The 24,228-nt window shown below is 55.9% G+C and overlaps 2 protein-coding genes across 4 annotated transcripts; one reads left to right on the forward strand and one right to left on the reverse strand.

Annotated features, from left to right (window-relative positions):
- The first annotated feature begins 1,531 nt into the window (after positions 1–1,531).
- FERMT3 (FERM domain containing kindlin 3) lies at positions 1,532–21,358 on the forward strand. The gene is made up of 15 exons (XM_042905101.1): positions 1,532–1,664; positions 2,242–2,414; positions 5,243–5,476; positions 5,706–5,825; positions 5,912–6,080; positions 6,303–6,405; positions 18,163–18,270; positions 18,432–18,566; positions 18,655–18,704; positions 18,797–18,921; positions 19,126–19,232; positions 19,369–19,602; positions 19,955–20,079; positions 20,564–20,705; positions 20,853–21,358. The coding sequence occupies exons 2-15, from the start codon at positions 2,255–2,257 to the stop codon at positions 21,030–21,032; spliced, it is 1,992 nt and encodes a 663-aa protein (XP_042761035.1). The 5' UTR covers positions 1,532–1,664; positions 2,242–2,254; the 3' UTR covers positions 21,033–21,358.
- A 46-nt stretch (positions 21,359–21,404) lies between these two features.
- TRPT1 (tRNA phosphotransferase 1) lies at positions 21,405–24,219 on the reverse strand. Of its 3 annotated transcripts, none has more exons than XM_042905110.1 (8): positions 24,158–24,219; positions 23,704–23,791; positions 23,369–23,450; positions 22,345–22,514; positions 22,081–22,255; positions 21,797–21,853; positions 21,611–21,721; positions 21,405–21,496 (listed from the first exon to the last, which is right to left on the reverse strand). In XM_042905110.1, exons 2-8 carry the CDS (start codon positions 23,776–23,778, stop codon positions 21,405–21,407), a joined length of 762 nt encoding a protein of 253 aa, XP_042761044.1. In that variant the 5' UTR covers positions 23,779–23,791; positions 24,158–24,219. The 3 variants fall into 3 exon arrangements, with proteins under 3 accessions (XP_042761044.1, XP_042761045.1, XP_042761046.1); XM_042905111.1 differs by having other exon boundaries at positions 23,704–23,788; positions 24,158–24,212; XM_042905112.1 differs by lacking the exon at positions 24,158–24,219 and adding an exon at positions 23,986–24,143 and having other exon boundaries at positions 23,704–23,787.
- Between the last annotated feature and the right edge of the window lie 9 nt (positions 24,220–24,228).

A 24,228-nucleotide genomic window follows, 5' to 3' on the forward strand; every position in this document is an offset into this window, starting at 1 on the left:
CTGAAGCATAGAATACTCACTTTCAATGAGCTTGTCAACAGTGCCCAGCATACGGCACCAGCCTTTACCTAGAGAACTCAATGGAACCGTTGAGATCCTGGAGACTGCCCCGTGGGAGCGGCCATGTCGAGGGCCTCGTGACACCATAGATGACGTCAGCAGGGGTGGGATGCCCAGCTAGTTGAGAACTACGAAGGAAGATCCTTCAATAAAGGATCATTTGGCAACCACACACACAAAAAAGACCTCACTGCTCTCAACCAAACTTCGAGTAGGCTTTTCATTCCACTTGAACGTGATTGCAGCAAACTCTAAAACCTTGGACTAGGGTGGGAGTGAAACTTCCTCATTTGCTCCAACGGAGCAGCTTTCTGAGCTAGGAAGCTGCTGAGGCCAGCAGCCGGCTGCACTTCCTGCTGCCTTGACTTTGCATACACTGGCCTTCCCCTGGGAATCTCCGGCAGGCCCCCTCCTCCATCTGGGTGGCAAGTTCAGAAGGGCCTCATCTCCGCGGGCGCCCTGCTGCACTCCGGCGCTACTGACCAGAGGCTCTGTTCCCTCCGGCCCCAAACCCATTCTCTATAGAAAGGCTCCATTCCTGCCAGGAGCCAGCAGTGAGCACAAGGCCTAAAGCTTACATCCCGTGTCCGACTTTGGCTCAGGTCGTGATCTCGCGGTTCGTGGGTTCGAGCCCCGCGTCGGGCTGTGTGCTGACAGCTCAGAGCCTGGAGCCTGCTTCGGATTCTGTGTCTCCTCCTCTCTCTCTTCCTCCCCTACTCACGTTCTCTCAAAAATAAAGATTAAAAAAAAAAAACTTACATCCCAGTGCAGATGATGGGACCCTCCAAGGTCACATCTGAGTAGGGGCCTGACAGGAGGGACCCTTGGGGGTTACTGATCAAGCGCGTCACATGTGGAGGGACAGAGTGGAGGTGGGGTGGGGAGGTGGTGAATGACCAGGGACCAGTTTCTCTTCAGCCATTCCCCTGCACAGCTCTGAGGTTTACATGTTTAAAAACAGGCTCTTAGCGGGGGCCCAGAAAAGAAAGTTGTTTCCCCCTCGGGGTCTTCTTCAAGGGTCTGTGGTGATAAGGGACCTCTAGGGCTTGAACTTGCTTGACCTCCCAGGTTCCTAAATAACCCGGATCCGATCCTTTCAATGGCATGACTTTCTCTCTTGACAGCCCGGTGGTGTTTCATGGCCCAAAGGCCGCCACTTTGTGACAGGCTGGAGATGGGAGATGGCTTCCTACAGGGGACGGTTCGTGCAGGAAGCAGGAGTTGGTGGCTTTTCTGGTTTGAACCGAGCTTCCCTCCAGATGAGGGACACTTCGCGGTGGCGGGGGGGGGGGGGGGGGCAGGGGGCACGGGCCCATTCCTTCCTTGCTTCCTGTGCTCACTGGGAACAAAGGTGGGGCCCCAACTGGAACCCTCTGCATGTTGGCAACTCGCTTCCTGCACCCAGCGCCAGCCCGCCCTGGGGAGGGGCTGAGCCCGCCCCACTCCTGATAAGGAGGTGCAAGGGGCTGCCCTCTGAAGGAAGCTCCAGAGAGAGAGAAGAGGGGGAAGGAAGCACTCACTGATCTGCAGGTGTTTAGACTGAGGCCGGGAGTGGGCGGTACTCCAGCCCCCACACCTGCAGCCCCCAAACCCTAACAGGCAAGGTAAGTGGGGCGGCGGCTGAAGGCCCAGGGACCCTTTCCTTCACCCTCCTATGGCCCCTCTGCCCACATGCCTCTCTCCACGGGGCACTCTGGACTTTCCACCACCCTAAAGAGGCCGTGGCTGGTTTGGGTTGTTTGGATCTGAGCTTTGGGCCAGGATTGGACGTATCTCCCGACCTGGGTCCACAACTCTCTCCAGGGTGGGCAGCTGCCACCCCTCCAGGGTGGGCTTGGGGGGCAAAATGGGAGCCGGGGAAGCAGAGAGGGGTTGTGCCGGGCGCTGGCTTCAAGCTGAGTGATCTTGGGTGAGCCCCCTTCTTACTTTTACCCGGACTCAGTCTTCCCATCTGGAAGGTGGGAGCGGGTCGGACAACACCAATTCAGTTAAACCACCGGTAATGGCGAGGGGGCCTGAGGCTTGCCTGCAACAAATTGGCACCCGTGTCTTGGACCCGTGATGCTGCCATGACATACTGGCCGCCTGTCCAGGTCACCACGGGGCCCCCCGGACTTGAACACGGGCAGCCTAGCAGGCCCCGGCACCCTGCCCACGTTGCCTCCTTCCCACCCTCTGTAGAGTCGCCGCAGCCATGGCGGGAATGAAGACGGCCACCGGCGACTACATCGACTCATCCTGGGAGCTGCGGGTGTTTGTGGGAGAGGAGGACCCGGAGGCCGAGTCGGTCACCCTCCGGGTCACGGGGGAGTCGCACATCGGCGGGGTGCTCCTGAAGATCGTGGAGGAGATTAGTGAGTGAACCGCTGCCCCCGCTGCTGACCTCAGCACCATGGGGCGGCTATAACTGGGTCCCTGGGCACTTCCGGGCCATCTGACTGTGCAGCTCTCGATAACCCTGCCGCAGTGACTCAGGCACCACCTTAATCATCTGGTTCCAAAAAAGACATTTCCCCAACTTCCCCTCCCTCCCGCGGTCTCCCTCCCTTCCTCCCACCCTAGCTGGTTCTGCTAAGTCCCCAGGGAGCAGACCTGGCCCCAGTCCGTTCGCCCACTCCTAGGGGCAAGAGGGGCCTTGCCCGGGCCGAGGCAGAGGTGCCATTCAGGGTCTGAGGGGAGACCAGGCCCGCTCCCATACCCTCTCTGCAGGGCGGAAGCCCTCAGCAGGCTGGTGACAGGCCTGGCCTGGGTGGGAAGGCCCTGCCCCCACAGGAAGTTACAGCACAGCAGCCTGTGGTACCAGGCAGGCGTGGAGAGGAGCGGGGCTAGTGACATGGGGGCTTCTCGTCCCCTTCCCCTGTTGGGGAGAGGGGCTGCCCCTTCCTGGGCGGGCAGCAGGCACACCCCCAAAAGGCAGAGCGGGAAGGCAGGCCCATGATCGTTTCAGCCAGGAGACCTCTGGGGCCTGGGCCACCTGCGGGTAGTAGCGGGGGGAGCGGGCAGGCTTCCTCAGACCCAGCCACCCCATCACGTGCAGCCTGGGAGGCAGATTAGTTGGCTTGTGGACGGACGGGCCCCCCGCCCCGGGGACAGCCTGGCCACAAGGCTGAGGTAGCGGGGGGCTTCCAACAGGCAGCACCCAGGAGGCTGTGAAAGCAGAAGTGGGGAACAGGGGGTCCCTCAGGAGACTGGGTGTCAGACCAAGAGGCCACCGGGCCCAGGCTGAGCCAAAGCAGAGGGGGCGAAGAGACGGGGCCCCAAGGGAAGACCTGGTCGGCTTCCTGGCGGGGCACGCGAGCATTGCAAGAGGCCTAAACGAGTCAGTCAGACAGACGGACAGACAGGCAGACCTGATCCCTCCACCCACTGCTGGGCCCACCGGGGAAAATCCCTTCGGCTCCTGTCCCCCGCAACGGGGACATTGTCCCCACCCCTCCTAATCCCGCTCATTCCTTAGTGTATCAATGTCTTACTGGGGCTCAGTCCAGCCAAACCCCGTGCCACCTGGAGTGTGGCCCGGCAGGTGAGACGGACCCCACAGCCGCCAGGACAGGGGGAGAGACAGACGGCACGGGGGCTGGAGCCAGGACAGGGAGACTCCCCAGGAGGGTCCCGACAGGGGGCCCATCACCGGGAGGGCAAGGAGTGATGTTGGAGCGTGGGGGTGTTCCGAACTGGGGCCTCCAGGCCAGGGAGGACGCCCGGAGCGTGACCAGAAGAGACTGGGGTGGTCGCCGGTAGGAGTTTGGACTACCCCGGAGGTGGAAAGTGGCCACCGAAGGGCCTTTCAGTGGCTAAGGCTCACACGTGGACAGGCCCCTCAGGTAGGGGGTGGGCTGGAGGCAGGGAGACAAGGCCTCTTACCGTGGGCAGTGAGCATGGGCAGGAGGGTGAGACTGGCATCGATTAAATGCGGAGGCTAAAAGTGAAAGAGACAGAGCTGAGGCCTGGCAGGGAGGTCCTGTCACCCGTGCTGAGAAGTCAGCAAGCGGGGAGAAGAGCCTCTGTCCAGCTTCAGGCAGAGTGAGTTTCACCCACCACGAGTGCTTCGGAGTCGCCGCATTTCTGCCCCAGAGGCAGGCGCATGGCCTGGTGAACAAGTTTCTGGAGGGGCCGAAGCCGGTGGGCGTGTGGGTTTCTGGCCTGGGGCGCGGGGCAGGGCCTGACCCCGAGGTGCCGTGCGTTTGGGGATCGGAGCAGGAAGACGAAGCTGTGGACTAGACGAGCCCCGGGAAGAGGCCGTGGTCGGGGAAGGACGGGGACCTGGAGCAGGGAAGGACGGGGGGCAGGCCGGGATAAAAGGGCCAAGGAGGACAAAACACGAACCAAAGGCAAGAGGAGATGGGGGAGTGGGTGCCACAAAGCCAAGAACAGAGCGAGAGCAGAGGCTCAAGCGTCTTGAGAGGTGGGCCAGATGGAGCCAGAGAATCTCTTGCATTTAAGCAGCTCTGTGACACTAAGCAGGGAACTGGAGGGAGGACAGGGGCCAGCGCGGGTGGAGAGGGAGACCTGCGCCGCTGGTGAGGAAGGACTGGGCACGTTCTAGAGGGCTGGGCCCATCCCCTGTGCTCACCACACCTCAGCTCGCCGTCCTGGAGGGAGACGCGTCCCCTGTCACCAGCAGCAGCGCGAGAGAAGTCTTCACATTTCTGACCGTATCCTCCCTCGTCGGCATTCACGTGCCTGCGTCAAACGTCACAGACGCCGCGCAGGCGTCGTTCGGTGCCCACGGGCTCGGAGTGATGACTGCCCACATCTCACGAACTAGAAAACTGCGGCCCAGAGAGGTTAAGGCCTCGGCCAAGGTCACAGAGCTCGTAACCAAGAAATGTTTCCGGAGTGCCCGCTGCCGCGTGCCGGGCACGGTCCCAGGCTCCCAACAGGGCCTCTGCCTCCTGGGTTCCCAGGAAGGCCGGGGAGGTGCTGGATGGGGGGTGGGGGAGCCCAGTGGGCTGGAGGCACTAAGATCGGGGCACCTGGATCTGGGTTGGGGGGCTTCCCCTGGGAAGTGAGGTCGCGACTGAGCCCGGAGAAATGAGCAGGGTCAGCCAGCAAAGAGCTATTCCGCTGTGACCTCAGTCCCAGGCCCGCCCTTGCCTTGGGCCGGGGAGGGACGGCGCTTGTGCTCGGCGCCCGGCGCCTCCGTGGCTGATGCACGTCCCCTTCCCCCGTGCCACCACAGAGCGCAAGCAGGACTGGTCAGACCACGCCATTTGGTGGGAACAGAAAAAACAGTGGCTGCTGCAGACCCACTGGACGCTGGACAAGTACGGTATCCTGGCTGATGCCCGCCTCTTCTTCGGACCCCAGCACCAGCCCATCATCCTGCGGCTGCCCAATCGCCGCGCCGTGCGCCTCCGGGCCAGCTTCTCCCAGCCCCTCTTCCAGGCGGTGGCTGCCATCTGCCGCCTCCTCAGTGAGTCCCCTGCTGCTTCCCCACCCCCCACCCCCATCCTCCACCCTGCAAGGTCCCGCGAGGGGCCAGGTCTCCCTGCTTTACAAGGCCCAGTCACTGTCACCTTGTCCTTACGGTCCTGTTCCCTATCCCGCCTGCAGGGCCGTGACCTGCCCCAAAGTACCCAGGAGTGGAGCGGGAGGTCACGGGGCAGGTCCCGGGCCCCTGCTGAGGTCCCAGCTCCCCTCAGGTATCCGGCATCCTGAGGAACTGTCTCTGCTCCGGGCTCCTGAGAAGAAGGAGAAGAAGAAGAAGGAGAAGGAGCCGGAAGAGGAGTTGTATGACCTGACCAAGGTCGTCCTGGCTGGGGGTGAGCACAGACAGGCGGGGCAGGCGGGGGGCTGGGCACCGGCGCCGGGGCCCCTGAGGCCTGTTTGACCCCGACCTGCCCTCCAGGCGTGGCACCTGCGTTGTTCCGGGGGATGCCAGCCCACTTCTCAGACAGTGCGCAGACCGAGGCCTGCTATCACATGCTGAGCCGGCCGCAGCCACCGCCGGACCCCCTCGTGCTGCAGCGCCTGCCTCGGCCCAGCTCCCTGTTGGACAAGACCCAGCTCCACAGCAGGTGCACGGCTGGCCGGGTCTGCGCCCGGAGCCATGTCCCCTTGTGTCCGGGCTCCCACCTCCAGGTCCATGCCCTCCCCTGTATCCTTACCCCAAATCCATACCTCCTGTCTCCGGGCCTTTCTTATATGCGTGCTTGCCCCCAAGCCCCCTGCCCAGCCCCCACCACGCCCCGGAACCTTTCCTGTCTCAGCCCTGACCTCTGCCCTGTGCTGTGGGCCAGGTGGCTGGACTCGTCGCGGTGCCTCATGCAGCAGGGTGTCAAGGCGGGGGACATGCTCTGGCTTCGCTTTAAGTACTACAGCTTTTTCGACCTGGATCCCAAGGTGAGCTGGGTCTGGGGTGGGGGGGGGGGGGTGCTGGGTCGATGAGACATGCGGATTTAGGGTCGGGGGTCTGGGCTCGGGGAACGCGAGAGACTCCGAGGGCGTCTGCCGATCCACACTCCTGTTTATTAGTTCCACCAACAAGGTGCTGAGCCGGGACCGACGTCAGGCCTGTCTCTCAGGGGGCTGTCAGGCAGGTAGTGACCGCAGAGCAGTGTAGACAGCGGCGAGTGCCCCCAGCAGCCTGCTCCGGTGGCAGATACCTGGCACCTGGACTCAGAGAAGGCTTCCTGGCAGCGGTGACGCTGTAGGTTTGGGTGGGCAGGGGCGAGGCTTGGCGGGCAGGGGCTGCGTGTGTCTCCCCCTCCCTGCCCGCCGTCCCCACCGGCGATCAACGGGCTCCATGCGTCCCTCTCAGAAACTGTCAGGCCCCCACACGTGCTCCCTTACCTGTGACCCCTTCTCTTGCCCCCCCCGCCCTTTACTGCCCAACTTCTAAATGCTGTTTTCAGTGTCCTTGCTCCCCGGACTCCTGCCTCCTGGTTCCAAGTCTTTCCTATGGGTGCTCCTGGACTCCCTCTCTCTCCTCAGCCAAATCTGTCCTAGCGTCTTCTGTCCCCATCCACACAGTGGAAGCACACCTGCTGTTTGTCCGCTGCTCACTGAGAGCTGGGGCGAGGCGAGCGGGGGGGTGGGGGGGTGTCTCCAGATATCCTGTCCGGGTTCCCCCGGTCTCCTCCTGTCCCCGCAGCCTCTGGGGGTCAGCAAGCCCAGAAACTCACTCCTCAGCCATCCTTAACCCCCTTTGCCCATTACAGCTCACAAGTGCGTCATGTCCAGCATAGACATTGTCCCCTGAGCTCTAGACTCAAGTGTCCAGGCGGCCCCGCTCTGCTCACAGACCTGCCTGAACAAAGTCCTGATTCCCAGCTTGCCCGGGACATCCTCCCACCTTTCATGGAGTCGTTACGCAAGGCCGCACTTACACCATTCTGGATCCTTCCCTTTCCCTCCCTCCCACCTCATCCATCTTTGCGTCCCCGTTCACCAGTCCCTTGAATGAAAACCCCAAACCACCTGCTTTTCGTCTGTGTCACGTGGGTTGGCGCACTCCCCACCCTCCGCACCGCACCTAGAATGAGCATACCCTAGGGGTCAACTCACTCCTATGGCCGCTTACTGCCCCCCCCCCCCCCCCGCTGCCCAGCCCCCAGGCCATTGCCTGATCTGGTCCCTGCGCACCTATCTGTCCCCCTTCCTCCCCTCTACACTCAGCCCCTCCCTCTCCTGGGGATTTGTTGTTGTTTCCTTCTGTTTCTCCTGCCTTCCTTCCCTTGAGCGGTTTCCATGATTCCATTTTATCTCCTTTATATTAGTTTATTTAGCTATACTTAAAAACTTTTTTTTTTTAAGTTTATTTATTTTGAGAGACAGATAGAGAGTGAGCAGGAAAGGGCAGGGAGAGAGAAAGAGAGAGAATCCCAAGGAGGCTCTATGCTGTCAGTGTGGAGCCTGACCCTGGGCTCGAACTCACAAACCGTGAGATCATGACCTGAGCCGAAACCAAGAGTCGGACGCTTAACTGACTGAGCCACGCAGGCGCCGCCCCACCCCCGCCAAAAATTTTTTGAGTGGTTGCTTTAGGGGTTATAGTACACATACACTATTACCATCCAATAATATTCTACCGCTTCTGCACGGGAACCTGACAACAGGACGGTTGTATGTCCCCTCCCAGCCTCTATATTCTCGTTATCACATTCTTGGATTCTGCTTGTGTCAAAGCCTGCAAGACATTGCCATTCTTGTCGTTGCTGTCATTATGACGGCTGTGTCGAGAAATAATCCACATACCATATCATTGGTCCATTCAGAGTGTATAACCCAATGGTTTCTGGTACATTCACAGAGCTGGGCAGCCATCAGCACATTCTGTAACATTTTCATCACCTCCTCCAAAATCATCCCCATCAGCAGTCCCTCCCGTTTATTCCTGACCCTCAAGCCCCAGGCAACTCCTAGTCTCCCTTCTGTGTCTCTAGATTTGCCCTTTGCGGACGTTTCGTATACATAAGATCTCACAGTGTGTGGCTTTTTGTGACTGGCTTCTTTCCGTTGGCATCATGGTTTCATGTTTTAGCGTGTTTCGCTGTTTTATTCCTTTTTATTGCAAAATGGTATTTAAAAAAAAAAACAACTGTAATGTTTATTTTAGAGAGAGAGAGAGAGAGAGCGCACACATGAGCAGGGAGGGGCAGAGAGAGAGGGAGACACAGAATCCGAAGCAGGCTCCAGGCTCCGAGCTGTCAGCACAGAGCCCGACGCGGGGCTCAGACTCACGAGCTGTGAGATCGTGACCTGCGCTGAGGTCAGAGGCTTAAGCGACAGAGCCACCCAGGCGCCCCGCAAAATGGCATTTCGTTGCGTGGGTGTGCCACATTTTATTTATCCATTCAGCAATCACAAGATGTTTCATTTCCCCCCGCCCACATGTTGGCTATTAACGAATGATGCTTCCGTGAATATCCACGTACAGGTTTTTTTGAGCGGTCGTATCTTTTCATTTCTCTTGGGTGTACATCTAGGAGTAGAACGGTTGAGTGGCCATCACTATTATTTTTTACTTTAACCAGTCAGTCCTTTTTTGTGAAACTTTGTGTTTTGTGATAGCTGGAGATCCCCCCAGGCAGGTTGGGAGAAATGATACACAGAGGGGCGCCTGCCTGGCTCAGCTGGTGGGGCGTGTGATTCGTGATCTCGGGGTTGTGAGTTCGCACCCCCCGGTTGGATGTAGAGGTTACTGAAAAATAAAATATTAGGGGTGCCTGGGTGGCTCAGCTGGTTGGGCATCCAACTCTTGATATCGGCTCTCTCAAAAGAAATACACTTTTGAACATAAATAAATAAAATAAAATAAAATCTTAAAACAAAAAAAAACAAAAAAGAATCCCCGAGATCCTAGATACCTAGGTACCCTTTCCCCAGTGTCTACGGACAGTATCAAAACCGGGATGTTGACATCAGAATAATCAAGATTCATTTCCGTCAGCCAACTGTCCTGTAAAGACATTTTTAAAAATATAACAGTCTTTTATTTCTGCCCACACATTCACCGTTCCCTGTCTCTTTATTCCTGTGCATAGATACAGATTTCCAGCTGGTATCATTTTCTGTCCGCCCGAAGGACTTCCTTGAACATTTCTTGTGGTGCTTGATCTAGTGGTGATGATTCTTTCTCAGCTTTTGTATGTCTGAATAACTCGTTATTTTGCCTTTGATTGTGAGAGCTCGGTGTAGAGTCCTCGGTTGACAGTTTTGTTACTTAACGGCACTCTGAAGAAATGTCCCCACACCGTCCTGTGGCTTGCGTGGCTCCCAGCAGGGTCCCCTGTCATTCTTTATTCATGTGTATGTAATGTGTCTTTTCTCCTGACTACTTTTAGGATTTTTGAATCACTGCCTTAAAACAACGTGATTATCATGTGCCTTGGTTCCCTTCAGGTTTCTCATGCGTGGGGTTCAGTGAGCTTCTTGTATCTGTGAGTTGACAGTTTGTGTCAAATTTGAAAAATTATATATATATATATATATATATATTTTTTTTTTTTAAACATTTATTCATCTTTGAGAGACAGAGAGAGACAGAGCATCAGCAGGGGAGGGGCAGAGAGAGGGAGACATAGAATCGGAAGCAGGCTCCAGGCTCCGAGCTGTCAGCACAGAGCCCGACGCGGGGCTCGAACTCACAAACTGCGAGATCATGACCTCAGCCGAAGTCGGACGCTCAACTGACTGAGCCACCCAGGCGCCCCAAATTTGAAAAATTTTGCAGAGATTTCTTCCTGCCCCCTCTCTTGATGAGATTCTAATTATATAAACTATTGGACTACTTAGGATTGTCCCACAGCCCACTGGTGCCCTGTTCGTTTTTTTTAGATGTCTCTTCAAGTCTTATTTTTAAAAAAAAATTTTAATGTTTCTTTATTTTTGAGAGAGAGAGACAGAGAGAGAGAGACAGAGCACAAGCAGGGGAGGGGCAGAGAGAGAGGGAGACACAGAATCCGAAGCAGGCTCCAGGCTCCGAGCTGTCAGCACAGAGCCCGATGTGGGGCTCGAACTCACGAATCATGAGATCATGACCTGAGTCGAAGTCGGACGCTTATGGGACTGAGCCACACAGGCACCCCGCCCCCCCAGCCTTACTTTTCTGTGCTGCATTTTGTGTAGGTCTCTTGCTCTTTTTTTTTTTTTTTAATGTTTATTTATTTATTTTGAGAGAGCGAGAGAGGCAGAGAGAGAGGGAAAGGGAAAATCCCAGACTCCACTCTGTCAGAGCAGAGCCCGATGTGGGGCTTGAACTCATGAACTGTGAGATCATGACCTGAGCAGAAATCAAGAGTTGGCCACTTAACCAACTGAGACACTCAAGCGCCCTCTTGCTATATCTTCAAGTTTACTGATCTTTTCTTCTGCCACATCTAATCTGCCGTGGATTTCATGCCTAGAAGTTTAATTGTGACCTTTTTAATAGTTTCCATGTCTCTCCTTAACATGCTCCTGGTTTTCTCTACCTCCTTCAACACACGTGATATATTTATAATAACTTTTCCTGATTGTTACCTACTCATTCTATCATCTGTTTCATTTCTGGATCTGTTTCTATGGACTCCTCATTATGAGTTGTATTTTTCCGCTTGTTTTCATCCCTGGTCATTTTTTTTTTTTTTATGTTTATTTATTTTGGAGAGAGAGAGAGAGAGTGTGTGAGGAGAGGAGGGGAGAGAGAGAGAGAGAGACCCAGAATCCTTAGCAGGCTCCAGGCTCTGAACCGTCAGCACAGAGCCCCGATGCGGAGCTTGAACTCACAAACCGCGAGATCGTGACCTGAGCCGAAGTCGGCTGCTTAACCGACGGAGCCACCTGGGCGCCCCGCCTGGTCATTTTTTATTTGATGCCAGACAATGCAATCTTTTTATGTTCTTGGGTGCTAGATTTTTTTTTTTTTTTGTAGTCCTTTAACTATTTTTAAACTTTGTTTAGGGATGAAGTTAAACTACTTGGAGACAGTTCAATCCTTCCAAGGCTTGCTTTGAATATTAATTAGACAGGACAAAAGCAGCCGCTCATCTAGGGCTAATTTACCCCATTACTGAGACAATTGCCTTCTGAGAACTCTTCCCAATGTGCCATGCATCATGAGGTTTCTCTAATCTGGCTTTTGGGGAACGTGAACCGTTTCCCCCCGTAGGTTACTGCTGGCAAATGTTCCACCTGGCTCCTTTCAAATGTTTCTTTTCCCATCAGCTTTGGGTAATTTCCTTCCACACATACGTCGATCAGTGCTTAGCTGAAGACTCAGGAGGAGCCCTCTGCTGCTCTCCGGAGCTTTCTCTCCGGGCAGCTCTCTCCTCTCCAGTCCTCTGTCCTGTGAAATCTAGCTGCCGTGGACTCAGCAAATGCTCAACTCCATTTCTTCAGCTCGGGAAATAGGCTGGGCTCTCTCTGGGCAGTAAGCAATCTGGGGCAATCTTAGGATTCGCTGTGTTTGTTTCCCTTCCGTCGGGACCACTGTTCTGTGTGGTCTCTTGTCCAACATCTAAAATCCAGCGACGGGTCTTTGTTGTTCTCTTTGTTTTTATTTTTTTCGAGATTGTATTTGTAAGTAATCTCCACATGCCTCGCAGGGCTTGAACTCACAACCCCGAGATCAAGAGTCATATGCTTTGCCAATGAGCCAGCCAGGCGCCCCTGTTCTCGTTTGTTTTTAAAACAAAAGTTTAAAAGCAACATTTTCTTATAGTGCACAATTGTTATATTTTATTTTCTTATTTTTCTATTAATTGTGCACAGTTAGAAGAGAGACCCCCTCCCCACATGGCTCTCTGGATATTCTCTACGTGGCTGTGGCTTCTCCTTTGGGGTGGATCACGTTAGGTAATCAGTCAGCATCATTGTTCCCTTGGAACCGTAGAGTGGGATCCCTGCACAGCTGCTGTCCTTGGACTGCCCTTGTCTATTTCCTGGGAATTTCTCTACTGGACTTCTTGGTTCCTGAATCTTCTGTGTTCCTCTGTTGACTCGTTCCTTCATTTTTTTTTTTTTTAATGTTTTATTTATTGTTGAGAGAGACAGAGACAGAGACACAGAATCCAAAGCAGGCTCCAGGCTCTGAACTGTCAGCACAGAGCCCGACGTGGGGCTCGAACTCACGAACCACGAGATCATGACCTGAGCTGAGGTCGGATGCTTAACCGACAGAGCCACCCAGGTGCCCCTCACTCATCATTCTGAATGAAACATATGTTTCGGCAGCTTCCCCTAACCTGATAAAGGCGTTGAAATCCTGCATGTCTGAAAAGTTCACTACTCTGCCCTCACGTGCGTGATAGTTTAGCCAGGTGTAGAATTCTAGGTTGGAAACATTCCTCTGCCACATCTGAAGCCACCTTCCCCTCGTCCTTCTGGTTCTCGGTGTTACTATTGTGGAGTCTAGTGCCATTTTTATTTTTAGTCCTTTCGTATGAGACCTTTTTATTTTTTCTTGGACGGGGAGGGGAGGTACCAGAAGCTTTTAGATCTTCTCTTTATCTCATGATGCTTTGAAATCTCTCAATACTATGTCCTAGTAAGGATCTATCTTTGTTGACTGACCTGCACACTTGCGGAGCCCTTTCAAGTCAGAAACCTGAGTCTTTCAGTTCTGGAGAAATACCCTAAATAATCTCAATCATTTCCTCCCCGCCAGTTTTCTGTTCCTTTCTGCTGGAACTCAGTCGATATTAGACCCCCTGGATTGATTCTTCAAAGAAAACAACGTAGACATTTATCGTGTCTTTCTCAATTTTTAAGGTCCTTTCTTTCTTTCTTTCTTTCTTTCTTTCTTTCTTTCTTAAATGTTTATTTTTGAGAGAGAAAGAGACAAAGCATGAGCGGGGGAGAGACAGAGAGAGAGAGAGAGAGAGGGAGTCATAGAATCTGAAGCAGGCTCCAGGCTCTGAGCTGTCAGCACAGAGCCCGACACGGGGCTTGAACCCACGAACCGTGAGATCCTGACCCAAGCCAAAGTCAAATGCTTAACCGACCGAGCCACCCAGGTGCCCCTAAGATTTTTTATTTTTAAGTAATCTCTACACCCACTGTGGGGCTCAAGCTCACAATCCCGAGATCAAGAGTCGCATACTCTACCAACTGAGCCAGTCAAGCGCCCCTTGTTCTTTTTTTTTTTTTTTTCAACGTTTATTTATTTTTGGGACAGAGAGAGACAGAGCATGAACGGGGAAAGGGGCAGAGAGAGAGGGAGACACAGAATCAGAAACAGGCTCCAGGCTCTGAGCCATCAGCCCAGAGCCCGACACGGGGCTCGAACTCACGGACCGCGAGATCGTGACCTGGCCGAAGTCAGACGCTTAACCGACTGCGCCACCCAGGCGCCCCAGTTGTTCTTTGTCATTTCTAAGTTTGTTGCCTTTTTGTTTTACTTTCTGGACAGTGCTTTGACTTATCTTTCAAATGATGTGTTGAATTTTTAATTTCTGCAACTACCCTTTTACGTTCTAAGAGCTCTTGTCTTCTGAGTGTTCCTTTGTAAAGTTTTTTTGTTTTTGTTTTAGTATAACATGCTTTTAGAGCAATGTACAAATGTATCCAACACATCAAGCAACAGGACTTTACCAGCCCCCAGAAGCCTCCTTCCTACCACTTCCAGGCAGTATCTCCCATGGCTGGGGCGGCACTAAGATTAATCCTAACACGATAGATGGTTTTGACTGTGTTGAAATCTACATCAATGAAATCACGCAGTTGTCTGGCTGTTGCCACTCAGCATTATGTTTGTATGATTCACATGCTTGTATGTTACACATAGTTGTAGCCTATTCTCTCTCATTGGTGTGCGACGTTCCTTTATGTCAATATACCCCAATTCACTGTCCGTTCTACTGCTGATGGGCATTGCACAGTCTCCAGATTGAGACGATTACGAATAAGGATGCTACGAACATTCCTGTAATGTCTTCCGGTGAACATGGGCACACATTTCTGCACACATTTCTCAGCAGGTGCATGAGAATGTCCCTTGTTCCACAACCTTACTGGCACTTGGTATTTCCTCTCTTTTTTTTGTGGTAACCATTCTGGTAGGTGTGTAATGGCCCCTCGTATGGTTTTTTTGCTTATTTGTTGTTGTTTTTTTAACAGCTTTACTTAGCTGTAACTTACATGCCAACAAAATCACTCAGCGTAAGCATGCAGTTCGATTTATCTTTAGCAAATTTACACAGTTGTGCAGCCATCACCACAATCAAGTTCTGAGGGAGGTATTTCATCACCCCAGAAATTTCTCTAGTGCTATTTGTAGTAACTGCCCCTCCCACACCCAACCCCAGACAACCACTATGTGCTTCCTATGTGACTTTAATTCACATTTCCCTGATGACTAATCAGGTGGAGCCCTTTTTCATATGGCTACTAGCCATTTGGATATCCTCTTTTGTCAAGTTTCTGTTCAACTTTTCTTTTTTTTTTTGGACAACTTAAGAAAATTTTTTTTTTATGTTTATTTATTTTTGAGACAGAGAGAAACAGAGCATGAATGGGGGAGGGTCAGAGAGAGAGGGAGACACAGCATCGGAAGCAGGCTCCAGGCTCTGAGCTGTCAGCACAGAGCCCGACATGGGGCTCGAACTCACAAACTGTGAGATCATAACCTGAGCCGAGGTCGGATGCTTAACAGACTGAGCCACCCAGGCGCCCTTTTTTGACAACTTTTAATGTTGAATTGCTTATCTTTCCTATTGCTTTATAGGAGGTCTTTATATATTCTGTACATGAGTAATACTTTGTCAGATAAGTATATTGTGACTGTGTCTTCCCACCCCGTGCTTTGCCTTTTCATTCTCTTGATGGTTTATTTTGATAAAAAGACCTTCCTAATTTTAATATAATCTGCCTTCTATTTTCAAATATTTTTTTTCTTTTATGATTGATATCTTTTGTGTCCTGTTTAAGAAATCTTTTTTTTGGGGGGAGGCGGTGCGCCTGGGTGGCTCAGTCGGTTGAGCGACCTACTTCAGCTCAGGTCATGATCTCACGGTTTGTGAGATCTCTCTCTCTGCCCCTCCCCTACTCATGCTCTGTCTCTTTCTGTCTCAAAAATAAATAAACATTAAAAAAAAAGAATATATTTTTTTAATTCCAAGATCACAAAGATGTAGTCCTATTTTTCTCTAAAAGCCTTATTGTTTTTTTGGGGTTTTTTTTTGTTTTTTTAATGTTTATTTATTTTTGAGACAGAGAGAGACAGAGCATGAACGGGGGAGGGGCAGAGAGAGAGGGAGACACAGAATCGGAAGCAGGCTCCAGGCTCTGAGCCATCAGCCCAGAGCCCGACGCGGGGCTCGAACCCACAGACCGCGAGATCGTGACCCGAGCCGGAGTCGGACGCTCAACTGACTGAGCCACCCAGGCGCCCCAAAGCTTTATTGTTTTAACTTTTAGTATTTAGATATGCAGTCCAGCTGGAGAGACAAGTTGACCAATGGAACCACAGAGAGTCAGAGAGAGACCCATACGTTTATATTCCCCTGACTTAGAACAAAGGGGACCCCAGGGTCACTGGGAACGGATAAATGAATCAATAAATGATACTGGGTCCATTGGATACCTATATATGTATTTTTAATGTTTATTTATTTTAAGAGGGAGTGAGGGAGTGAGCATGAGCAGGGGTGGGGCAGAGAGAGAGAGAAAGAGAATCTCAAGCAGGCTCCACATCCAATGCTGAGCCCAACACAGGTCTCGATCTCATGACCACTAGATCACGACCTGAGCTGAAATCTAGAGTCAGATGCTTAACCGACTGAGTCACCCAGGCGCCCCAGGGTACCCATGTTAAAAACAAACAAACAAACAAACAAACAAACAAATATCCACATACAAATACCAATTCCAGCTGGATTGCAGTCTGAATTACTAAACCTTTATAATTATGCTCCTTTTAAACACAGCATCCTGTCCTTGTTTTAGGAGCGCAGCATTTTGTCTTTCTAAGGATTTGGACTGGTTGAAGTTTTCTTCTGCTCCCTACTGATTTCATTTCCTCTAAGCTCTTTCTCTGCTGTTCATCTTGGTCCCTGTGGTTGACGTCAGCAGCTTCCCTTACACGCGGGTGATCCCTGCCTGCCCTTTCGTGGTGAGAGGCAAGGCTCCGGGAAGCCCCTGAAAACCCTGAGCCGGTGAATAGAGCTTGGCACTCTGGGGGCTTCCTGGGGGCGCTGGGGTAAGGATGCCGTTTTTTGTAAGGGGTTTCTCTTTGGCTCGTCAGTTTCTCAGCCGTGAACCCTCTGATCTCCCGACTGGGAACAGAAGGCTCACTGCCAATGTCTTAGGCGACCGTGGGACTTGGGGAAGTCTCACCTTTCAGCACGTCAACTTTCTTCATCTGTTTCGAGCACAGTGCCGTCCCTCGCCCAGCTGTGCCTAGACTGTCTCTGGCTCACCATCGCCAGAGCGTAAATCTCTCCTCTGCCAGGTGCCTGGCTGTCACTGGGCTGCAGGGAGTGGGGGCACCGGCTCCTTTGAGACCCCTTCTGCCGTCCTCACGGCAGCCCACCCTCACCCCTCGGCCGGAGGATCCCGGTGGGGAGCCGCCACGTGCCCTGGATGCCTCTGTCCGGATCTGTGTTCTTTTTGCTGTTTGTTTTCTGCCTATTTTCAGAACTCATTAGTGCCTCCACCGCAGAACAGGAGAGGGGAGACGGGTTAGCAATCCCGGCTCTCTCTCTCCCCGTAACTCAGTTCCCGTTCCCGTTTCTGCTTTCCATCTTCCAAAATGTCGTCCGCGTGCCTCACCTGCAAGGATTCCCGCTCCCTTCGTCCCTTTGGGTTGACCCTTTTTACGCCTTCGCTGTAAGTTGTGGCGGGTTGCAGGGGGACCATGGGCTTGGTCTTCTGACCCGTGAGCTTTGCAGTCCCTGTTCCTTCTTTCTGGAGGGTTCTTCCTATCACTCTTCCCGTCAGTGGCCCGTGGCCATCCTTCAGGCCGCAGGGCAGTCCGACATCTCCTCAAGGACAACTCCCCTGAATGCTTCCTCACGAGGAGCTCCATGCATCCCAGTTCCATCCTCTGTCATCGCCATCGTCCTCGTGGTGCCCTTGTCCAAGGGCACGAGTGAAAGGCCCCACAGAAGCTACTTCCTTGATTGCTTTTATCGAAGTCTTGAATCACCTTACTCATTCATTGATTGGTTTACTCGGTCCCCCTTCTGCCCCCAAAGGCACGCAGTAGACACGCAGTCGACGTTGGTCCGGGAAGCTTTTTTTTTTTTTTTTAATTTTTTTTAAATGTTTATTTATTTTTGAGACAGAGAGAGACAGAGCATGAACGGGAGAGGGTCAGAGAGAGAGTGGGAGACACAGAATCTGAAGCAGGCCCCAGGCTCCGAGCTGTCAGCACAGAGCCCGACGCGGGGCTCGAACTCACGGACCGTGAGATCATGACCTGAGCCGAAGTCGGACGCTTAACCGACTGAGCCACCCAGGCGCCCCTGGTCCGGGAAGCTTTACAGAGAGATCGGTGCCACTTGCCCGGGCAGGCCATACGGCTGGAGTTGGGGGTCTGCTGCCCGTGTGGGGCCGCTAGGCGAACTTGGCACTGTGCAGGGGGCAGGGCTGGAGGCTGAGGCTCAAGGGGTCGGGGCGCACAGGGTGCCGGGGGCACTTGGCACCTGACCAACCCAGCCTCCCCCACCCCTGCCGCAGACGGACCCGGTGCGGCTGACCCAGCTGTACGAGCAGGCGCGGTGGGACCTGCTGTTGGAGGAGACCGACTGCACCGAGGAGGAGATGATGGTGTTTGCAGCCCTGCAGGTGCCCGGCGGGCCAGGGGACCTGGGGGGCCGGGGCGCGGGCCAGACCCAGGGCAGGGAGGGTCTTCCGGGGTGGGGCCCCGTCTTCGGGACGCCCCGCTTAGGGCCCTGCGGGCTCCTGGGCTGCCCACCCAGCCCTCCCTGGCCATGTGCCCCACCCAGTACCACATCAACAAGCTGTCCCAGAGTGGGGAGGCGGGCGAACCCGCCGCCGCAGACCCCGGGCTGGACGACCTGGACGCGGCCCTGAACAACCTGGAGGTGAAGCTGGAGGGGTCGGCGCCCACAGACGTGCTGGTGAGGAGGAGCCCGGGTCGGGCTGGCGTCGGGGTCAGGGTCGCGTGCGGAGACCTGGCCCTCCTCTGACTCCTCGTCCCCCCCCCAGGACAACCTCACCACCATCCCAGAGCTCAAGGACCATCTCCGGATCTTCCGGTGAGTTCGGGCCCAGGGTCGGCAGCGCCGCTGGAGGGGGCCCAGTGTGGAGACGGAGCACACAGCCTGTCACACACCTGCCTCACCCTCAGGCCCCGGAAGCTGACCCTAAAAGGGTACCGCCAGCACTGGGTGGTGTTCAAGGAGACCACGCTGTCCTACTACAAGAGCCAGGAGGAGGCCCCGGGGGACCCCATTCAGCAGCTCAACCTCAAGGGTGAGTGAGGGGCCGCCGGGCCAGGACGGGGACAAGGGCAGGAGCTGGCTGGGGGCCCACCTGGCCCACCTCAGTTTCCCCCTCGGGGTAGAGGGAAGATACCTCTGTCCTGAGGCACTGTGCTGGGCCGGCATTCTCCCAGGGACCTCTCAGGCAGGGCCCCCCCCCACCCAGCCTCCTACCCACCCCTTTGTCTCCCTCTAGGCTGTGAGGTAGTCCCCGATGTCAATGTCTCCGGCCAGAAGTTCTGCATCAAACTCCTAGTACCCTCCCCCGAGGGCATGAGTGAGATCCACGTGAGGTGCCAGGATGTAAGTGAGGGCCGGGCAGGGGTCAGCGCCGGGCCGAAGCCGGAGTGGGGCCGGGGACAGGGCCGGGGTGGGGGGGGGGGGCCGAACCAGAGCCCGGCGAGCCCCTCACCACCCTCCCCTGTTCCTCGCACCCCAGGAGAAGCAGTACGCCCACTGGATGGCCGGCTGCCGACTGGCCTCTAAGGGTCGCACCATGGCAGACAGCAGCTACGCCAGCGAGGTGCAGGCCATTCTGGCCTTCCTCAGCCTGCAGCGGACGGGTGGCGGGGGCTCAGGCAACCACCCCCAGGGCCCTGACGCCTCTGCCGAGGGCCTCAACCCCTACGGCCTTGTTGCCCCACGCTTCCAGCGGAAGTTCAAGGCCAAGCAGGTGCCAAAGGAAGTGGGTGGGGGGAATGACCACGGCTTTTACCTGGCCACCCTTGGCCCCTGGATCTCCACACAGCCTTCCTCTAGAAAGCCACGTGCTCACTCGTTCCTTCTCCTACCCTTGTCCTTGAGACGGAGCATGCTGGTCCCCACCCCCTGGGAGGGGTCACGGCCCGGCTGGCCACCTCAGGGCCTGGCTCAGCAACCGTCTGCTGAGTGGTGCGAGGGCGCCCAGTGGAGGCCCCGCGCTGGGCCCCGCCCCTGCTCCAGGCTCAGCATCCGATCTCCCTGATGGGGACAGGCGGGGGGTCTCAGGGACTTCGGGGCCGCCCCTCACCAACGTGGTCCCGCAGCTCACCCCACGGATCCTGGAAGCCCACCAGAACGTGGCCCAACTTTCGCTGTCCGAGGCCCAGCTGCGCTTCATCCAGGCCTGGCAGTCCCTGCCTGACTTTGGCATCTCCTATGTCGTGGTCAGGTACGGGCCCCGCCCCAGCCCCCCTCTGCCCTCCCCTCCTGCCTGGAGAGGGGCACCCCCGAAGCCTCCCTTCCTGCTCTGTGCGGGCGCCCCCGCAGCAGACACCAGAGCAAGAGACCAGGCCAGGAGGGCAGGAGTCCCAGCTCCTGTCCCAGCTCTGCCGCAGCCCGGTCCCTCTCGAGGCCGCGGTCCGCTGCTATGACACAGAGTGCCCTCTGCCCGCTTTCCCAGCCTGCAGAGACAGCCAGGCAACAGATGACGACGGTACCCACAAAAGTCGTTACCGAAAGGCCTGGACACTTTGCCTGAGGCCACCAAGAATGCTAGTGTAACGATTAGATCAGTTAACCCTCGTCTTCCAGAAGAGGAACTCGAGGCTCAGAGAACCTAAATGACAGGAGCACAGCGTGCTCTATCTGGGGGGGCCCTGGGGCCCGTGCAGGGCAGGGCTCTTGCTCACACTCTGTCCTCCCCGGGGAACTAGGTTCAAGGGCAGCAGGAAGGATGAGATCCTGGGCATCGCCAACAACAGACTGATCCGCATCGACTTGGCCGTGGGCGACGTGGTCAAGACCTGGCGCTTCAGCAACATGCGCCAGTGGAACGTCAACTGGGACATCCGGCAGGTGGGCCAGGAGTGAGGATGGGGCGGAAGCAGGGCGCGGCCAGGGGTGGGGCCAGACCGCAGCGGCCAGGCCAGACCCAGCCAGGGCAGGACCGGGGCTGCTCTCTTATCCCACCCCCACCAGCCCCTCTGACCGCTCACTCTGCAGGTCGCCATCGAGTTTGACGAGCACATCAACGTGGCTTTCAGCTGCGTGTCTGCCAGCTGCCGCATTGTGCACGAGTACATCGGGGGCTACATTTTCCTGTCGACAAGGGAGCGGGCCCGCGGAGAAGAACTGGACGAGGACCTCTTCCTGCAGCTCACAGGAGGCCACGAGGCCTTCTGAGGCCTGTCTTATTGTCCCCACTTTGCTCACTACCTGCTCTGGCCACTCCTAAGCCCACACCCTCTCCAGACAGGCACTGAGCTGGGCACGCTCCCCTGCTGTCAGCTGGCTTCGTGCAGACCGGGGACCTAACTGGACCAGACTCTGCCATTCCCCGGGGGCTAGAGAGAGGGTGGGCTATGAGCTCGTACGATGCCCACCCTCTCCTTGTCCGAGTGGCCGAGACCGACACCCCCGACCTAGCTGTAGTCCTGAGCACATCAAGAAGCCCGGCTGTAGCTACAGGATAATTCATGGTTTCCAACTGGAATTTCTGTTTTGTCATCTTTCTACATTCCTTTTTTTTTTTTTTTTTTTTTTTAAATAAATATTTTATTGTTGGGTCATCCTTTTTCCTCTGGCGCTGTGCTTGGGGCCATGCTGACGCTCGGTCTCTTCATCACCAGCCAAGGACAGGGACTTTCCTGAGAGAGACAAGAGTTGGTGAGGGAAAGGGAGACCTCAGTCAGCCTGGGGCTGGGAGCTGGCAAAGAGGAGCGGGCAGAGGGCACAGGAGGGCGTAGGGTGGTGGTTCTCACGGGTAGGGCGTAGCTGCAGGGCCTCCTTGAAGTACTTGGGAAGCAGGAAGCCATCGGCGTTCCCCGGAGTCAGGATCACTCCGTTGGCAGAACGGAAGAAGGGGACCCCGTCTGCAGACAAGGCCGGAGATGTGACTCATGCCTTCTCTGAAGCCCTAGGGCAGTCCCTGCTGTGTCAAGACTCACCTGCCAGGGCCAGGGGCCCATCGATGAACACGGCCACTTCGCAATTTGGCCGAATGCCTGTGGAGACAACTGGAGCTGGGACCTGGGGCGCTCGGGGTGGCAGTCTCCAAACTTGGGCAGGCTCAGTGGGAGGTCCTGGGCTCGGTACGGGGAAGGGGCTACTGCACCATGCAGAGTATATAGTGGCCTCGGACAAGAGGAGCTATGCCTGGAGGTAGCTTGATCCTTGGGAGAGGGACCCGATGGGAGAAAGTGGGTGGGAGTAGCTGGGGAGGGGCACTGACCACTGATGACACCGGGGTCCCCAGGCAGTCCTGGGGCCAGGTGGATATGTGTCCTTCCCCGGCAGGACAGGCCCTTGAGCAGGATGGAAGGCCAGTGCCGCCAGAATGTGCCATGGACGAGCGTCAGGGGCAGGGCCTGGGGGGTCTCCAGGGGCATCAGCTCCAACTCAGGTACCTGGGACGAGTCGGGGAATAGACAGCAGTGAGACCCCCTCACAGGCAGGGGTCCCACCTGGCTCTCCCACGTGTCCCCTTAGCCCCCACCTGCAGGGAGTGACCCTGATTGGCCCGGATGAGAGGGCCAGTGCTGGGGTCCCCTGGCTGCAGGGCGAACCGCTGCTTCTGGTTCGTGTCCACCACGCGCCGAACATCCTCAGCTGAGAAGCCGCAGAACTGGGGCAGCTGGAGGAGGGCATCCAGGGGCACGAAGCCATCTGCAGACAGGCAGGGTGCTCAGGCCTGGGTCAAAGTTAAGAGGGGGAACTCCAGGCAAGCAGAACAGAGCCTGGGCCTGGGGGGGGTGGTCCACAGGGGCTCATCCGTGTGACCTTCTGGCGCAGATAGGGAAACTGAGGCCCGGCCAGCAAGATTTGCCCAAGGTCACACTGTGTCCGCCACGGTTCCCGGGGGAAAAGGAGCCGCCGCGCTCCAGGCTCGCGGGTCTGCCCCGCAAAGCGGGCCTGAGGAGGGGGCCGGGCGTTCAGGCTAACGGGGCGGAAGCTTCTGAGCAGGCCAAGACAGAGCTGGGAGGAGGAAGACAGAGACTAGCAGGCTCACCAACTCCGGTGGTGGCCCAGCAGCCGACCCTGAGGGCCCCGGAGCAGGGAGCGGCCAATGAGAAGCCGAGGACGAAGGGGGCAGGCGCTTCCGCTTCAGGCTAAGGGGCGGCCCTTTCTGGGCCTCAGTTTCCTCCACTTACATGGGAATGGGATCTGCCTCATGGAGGGTCACAAAGATAAAGTGACCCTTTTTAGCATAGTACCCTTCCCAGAGTGGGTACTCAATAAACACCAGTTACTTCAATACCCCCCAGTGCCCACTCCTGGGGTAAGTGTTTATTGGGCCACTGCACCACAGGTATCACCAGGCATGGCCTGGACAGAGGGTCCTCTCCCAGTTTGCTCCAGACATGATATTGGGCTCTGGGCCTCGGGGTTCCCTGAAAATGGAGAGGATGTGCCCTCTGTACCGTCCCCATAGGGCCATGGGGTAGGACAGCCACAGATAGGCTCATACTGCTCCCTCCCTCCAACCACTCCTCACCCCAGTCTTTAAGACTCTCACTTACCAGCCCTCATGGGAAGCCCCAGCTTCAGGGCCCCGTGACGCAGAGCGTAGGACAAAGCCTTGGACAGTTGCACATCTCGGTCCTGTAAGAGCCCAGAGGTGGCCCCTGGTCCCTGTAGTGCTCCTGCCCTGCTGCCCACCCTGAACTCTGAGTGACCCGCTGCAGAGGGAGACCAGAGGGAGAGGAATCCCTGTGCTCTCTGGGAAGAGTATGACCCATCAGCGCTCACTCCCATCCCCCCAGCATATTCCAAGGAGCCAGGGCTGAGTCCTCCTCCTTTACCCTCCCACCAAGAAAGGGGGCGGGGTGGGGTGGTGAGGGTGGAGGGTGCGCACCTGTTCCCGGGGTCTGTGAGCCCTTCTACCCCTGGGTCCTGCAGCTTCCTGCCTCCTTCCTCCAGGGGAGTTCATGGCTAAGACCTGCTGGGTACAGTGATAATGTGGGGACTGTGTTAAGGACCCTTTCATGTCCCCACCCTGCCCAGCAAGTCACAAAGCCTCAGGATGTGAGAGCTGGGACGGGGACATTCAGCTCATTAAATTCACTTCCCACCCCCAACTCCCTCCTGCAAATAGGGAAACTGAGGCCCGGCAAGCAAGATTTGCCCAAGGTCACACTGTGTCCGCCAAGGATCCCGGGGGGAAAAGGAGCCGCCGCGCTCCAGGTTCGCGGGTCTGCCCCGCAAAGCGGGCCTGAGGAGGGGGCCGGGCGTTCAGGCTAACGGGGCGGAAGCTTCTGAGCAGGCCAAGACAGAGCTGGGAGGAGGAAGACAGAGACTAGCAGGCTCACAACTCCGGTGGTGGCCGAGCTGGCGACCCCGAGGGCCCCGGGCGCAGGGAGCGGCCAATGAGAAGCCGAGG

The sequence above is a fragment of the Panthera leo genome, chromosome D1 (genome assembly GCF_018350215.1).
Source record: "Panthera leo isolate Ple1 chromosome D1, P.leo_Ple1_pat1.1, whole genome shotgun sequence".
Taxonomy (NCBI): Eukaryota; Metazoa; Chordata; class Mammalia; order Carnivora; family Felidae; genus Panthera; species Panthera leo.

Coding starts and splice junctions, on each gene's coding strand:
- FERMT3 (XM_042905101.1), top strand. CDS start 2,255: ATGGCGGGAATGAAGACGGCCACCGGCGACTACATCGACTCATCCTGG. Junction 6,406..18,162: donor TTTTCGACCTGGATCCCAAG/GTGAGCTGGGTC, acceptor CCCCTGCCGCAG/ACGGACCCGGTGCGGCTGAC. Junction 19,233..19,368: donor TCCACGTGAGGTGCCAGGAT/GTAAGTGAGGGC, acceptor CTCGCACCCCAG/GAGAAGCAGTACGCCCACTG.
- TRPT1 (XM_042905110.1), bottom strand. CDS start 23,778: ATGAACTCCCCTGGAGGAAGGAGGCAGGAAGCTGCAGGACCCAGGGGT. Junction 21,854..22,080: donor GGACCCCGGTGTCATCAGTG/GTCAGTGCCCCT, acceptor TTGTCTCCACAG/GCATTCGGCCAAATTGCGAA. Junction 21,497..21,610: donor CCTGCAGCTACGCCCTACCC/GTGAGAACCACC, acceptor TGTCTCTCTCAG/GAAAGTCCCTGTCCTTGGCT.